The sequence below is a fragment of the Limulus polyphemus genome, unplaced genomic scaffold (genome assembly GCF_000517525.1).
Source record: "Limulus polyphemus unplaced genomic scaffold, Limulus_polyphemus-2.1.2 Scaffold13433, whole genome shotgun sequence".
Lineage (NCBI taxonomy): Eukaryota > Metazoa > Arthropoda > Merostomata > Xiphosura > Limulidae > Limulus > Limulus polyphemus.
The window spans coordinates 1-3,283 of record NW_013679043.1 but is presented as its reverse complement, the minus strand read 5'-3'; the positions used below and the strand labels follow the sequence as shown (position 1 = coordinate 3,283).

General features: G+C 34.5%; 1 protein-coding gene across 1 annotated transcript in view; it reads right to left on the bottom strand.

Moving 5' to 3' along the window:
* The window catches only part of LOC111084079 (glycine receptor subunit alpha-2-like), a 4,919-nt gene extending 1,821 nt beyond the window's left edge, over positions 1-3,098 (bottom strand). The window contains exons 1-2 of the mRNA XM_022380870.1: positions 2,866-3,098; positions 2,436-2,585 (exon numbers count right to left, since the gene is read on the bottom strand). Coding sequence (XP_022236578.1) covers positions 2,436-2,585; positions 2,866-3,003 — 288 coding nt within the window. The 5' untranslated portion in view covers positions 3,004-3,098. The remainder of the gene's footprint in view (positions 1-2,435; positions 2,586-2,865) is intronic.
* Between the last annotated feature and the right edge of the window lie 185 nt (positions 3,099-3,283).

Sequence of the window (3,283 nt, the reverse complement as noted above, 5' to 3'; positions counted from 1 at the left end):
ATGTTTCGTGTAGTTACCCTAACACTGTATCTACTGCAACAATGGTTCTTGTAGTATAAGGCAGAACAATGTGTGTTGTGTAGTTACCCTAACACTGTATCTTCTGCAACAATGGTTCTTGTAGTATAAGACAGCTGAATGATATATGGTATCTAGTTACCCTAACACTGTATCTACTGCAACAATGGCTCTTGCAATATAAAGCAGAAAAATGTGTCGTATAGTTACCCTAACACTGTATCTACTGCAACAATAGTTATTGTAGTATAAGACAGCTGAATGATATATGGTATCTAGTTACCCTAACATTGTACCTTTGACAACTAACAATAATTTTTACAAAGTGTAAGATAATGCTAATACATAATGTTTGTTTAATAATTATAATGATGTATCCAACACAATTAACAATAATTAACGGTTTTGAAATCTTAAAAAGAAATTTTATTTCAGTATTCTTCCAGTCGAACAACTGAGTTATGATTATTTGTTTTTTCGTTCCACGTGAGCACTACAAAACTAGAACATTTGTTAATCATGCGAAATTAGCTATAACTAATGCATTGTTCCTTTTTTACTGAAACCTATTCTCATTTTCTGATAGTTAAGGAACATAATCACCCTCTCTATAAGAGTTAGCACGGAAGGGGAAAATGTGCAAGTCATAAGAAAATGTTCTGTATTATATATATTCAATAATACAACACTGATTGAAAATTGGCTATTTTAAATTCTATTTTGCGTAACTTTTTTATTTTTTTTAGCTAGCGCAGTTAAACCGGACCTTGAAAATTCAAAATATTGATTTGTATTTAATTTCTTCTCTAAACTATAGGCTCAAAGCCTTTACATAGGAGAGACTTATTTACATGATCACCATAGTAACACAAACTTTAAGTACACGTGATCGTCTTGCATATAAACCTTAATTCCACCGCTTCTCGAAATTATTTTGCAGAAAAACAAACGAAAAATAGGTTAAACGTCTCGATCATTACAAGAAGAAAAATTACAGAGTTCCTAATGTAAAATAACCTATAACAGAAGTGGAACATAAATGATATGTAATAAAATAAGAAGACATTTTCAGCAAGTTATGTTAGAGCCTGAACCCTTGGGAGTGGACGGGATTATGAAACGTACAAAAATTTAATTTCAGTTCTATATTTCTAATATGTCAGGTGCTAACCGTGTTCACAATATAGGTTCGTGTGCTTTGTCTGCACTTTTACCACAAAGCTTTCCATATAAGTGAAATATTGAAAAGGTCACCCTTCTACGCCCCCTAGTATCTGAGCGATAAGTATGCAGGCTTGCGACACTAGATATCGGGTTTTGATACAACTTGTGGCATAGCCTTGAGTTTAACAACAACCAAATCTCAACTCAGAGAACGGAAAATAATATGTCCCGCCAGCTCAGCGGTAGGCTTAATGACTTATAATGCTAGAAATCGGGGTTCGATCCCCAAGGTAGACACAGAGCATTTAGCCTATTGTGCAGTTTTCCACTAAAACAAAAGTAAACGAAACGTGAACGTGGAATTTAATATTTCTATCGACTTCTGAATTTAGTGTGTTTAACACTTAGAAATTCCATTAGTTCATTTAGGCTTATACCAACCAACACGTAATGATAGGAATTCTTACATATATCTCTTGCTTAAATACATATATCTTATGCGTAGTGTCTCCCTCTTTCTTTTATGGATATTATATTTATTTCTTTGTGAAAATAATTGTTGGTTAACTCGTGTAAATACCTGTTCGAGGCCTCATACTCTGATTTTTTTCACTTTTTATGAGATTACTGTACATTGAGTGAGCTTCAGTAGTAAAGCATTTGTTTTGTGCATATCTATGTAAATTACAACTAACGTTCACACTCGTTCGATTTCACACCTACAACCAAAGCTCACATTCGTTTCAATTTCACACCTACAACCAAAGTTCACACTCGTCAAATTTCAAGCCTACAACCAAAGTTCACACTCGTTAAATTTGAAGCCTACAACCAAAGTTCACGCTCGTTCAATTTCAAGCCTACAACCAAAGTTCACGCTCGTTCAATTTCAAGCCTACAACCAAAGTTCACGCTCGTTCAATTTCACACCTACAACCAAAGTTCACATTCGTTAAATTTCACACCTACAACCAAAGTTCACACTCGTTCAATTTCAAGCCTACAACCAAAGTTCACACTCGTTCAATTTCAAGCCTACAACCAAAGTTCACACTGGTCCAGGATTTCGTTTACTTTCACATCTACAAATAAAATGTATAAAAATAATCCAAAATTGTATTCAGTTTCTCATCTACAACCAAAGTTCACACTTTTTCAATTTCACACCTGCTACCAAAGTTCACACTTATCTAATTTCACACCTACAAGTGAATTTCACACTCTCCTGTATTTCAGGATATTAAGAAACTTACTAAATGCTTTCTGGAGTCGCCTATGAGCGTTTTCTTCATCTGTTGTCTGAAGAAAACCTGACGCTGTTTGTCGAAAAACTTTACCAAAACGAACTCGGCGAACGAAGCAAAAACAAATAACATGCAGGTTGCCATCCAGATGTCGACACCCTACCCCAAAAAAAAATACTTATTTATCTTCAGATATGATGAAGCAAGAGTTTACAAAAACAAAAATCATATAGAAAAGAATTTTGGTTCACTAACATTAGAAGCTTATTTGTCAAATATTTGTATTTGCTTCATATGAGAAAACTTGAATTTCTTAATATAGCTTCTACGATTGTTAAGTCCCTAACGGAACGCTCTAGACATTTAGTAGACGATATTAAACATTTTAAACATTTGGTCTTTCTTAAAACTTGTAGTTTGAGTTTCATTGCAGACTTACATTGATATAAGAAGCTGGGGGGAGACCTCCTCGGATTCCAGAAAACTGGGTAAACAGAGAGAGCAGACTAGTCACCACCAAAGTCACCCTGCCGGGAATAGCGTCTATTCCAATCCAGAATGAGAACCAAGACAGCATGACGATCAAGGCACTGGGCGCAAAAACTTGTACTAAATGGTGGGATATATGACGCTCGAATGTAAACAACACCGAAAGACACGAATATCTTACTGTGGGAGAAAAGTTAGAATTAACACAGGAAATAACGCAATTGTTTTAAAATATCGAAATGAATTGGACATGTACCAATCAATATTAAAGTTTTTGATATCGAAATGAACTCGACATGTATCAATCAATATTAAAGTGTTTGATATCGAAATGAACTCGACATGTACCAATCAATATTAAAGTGTTT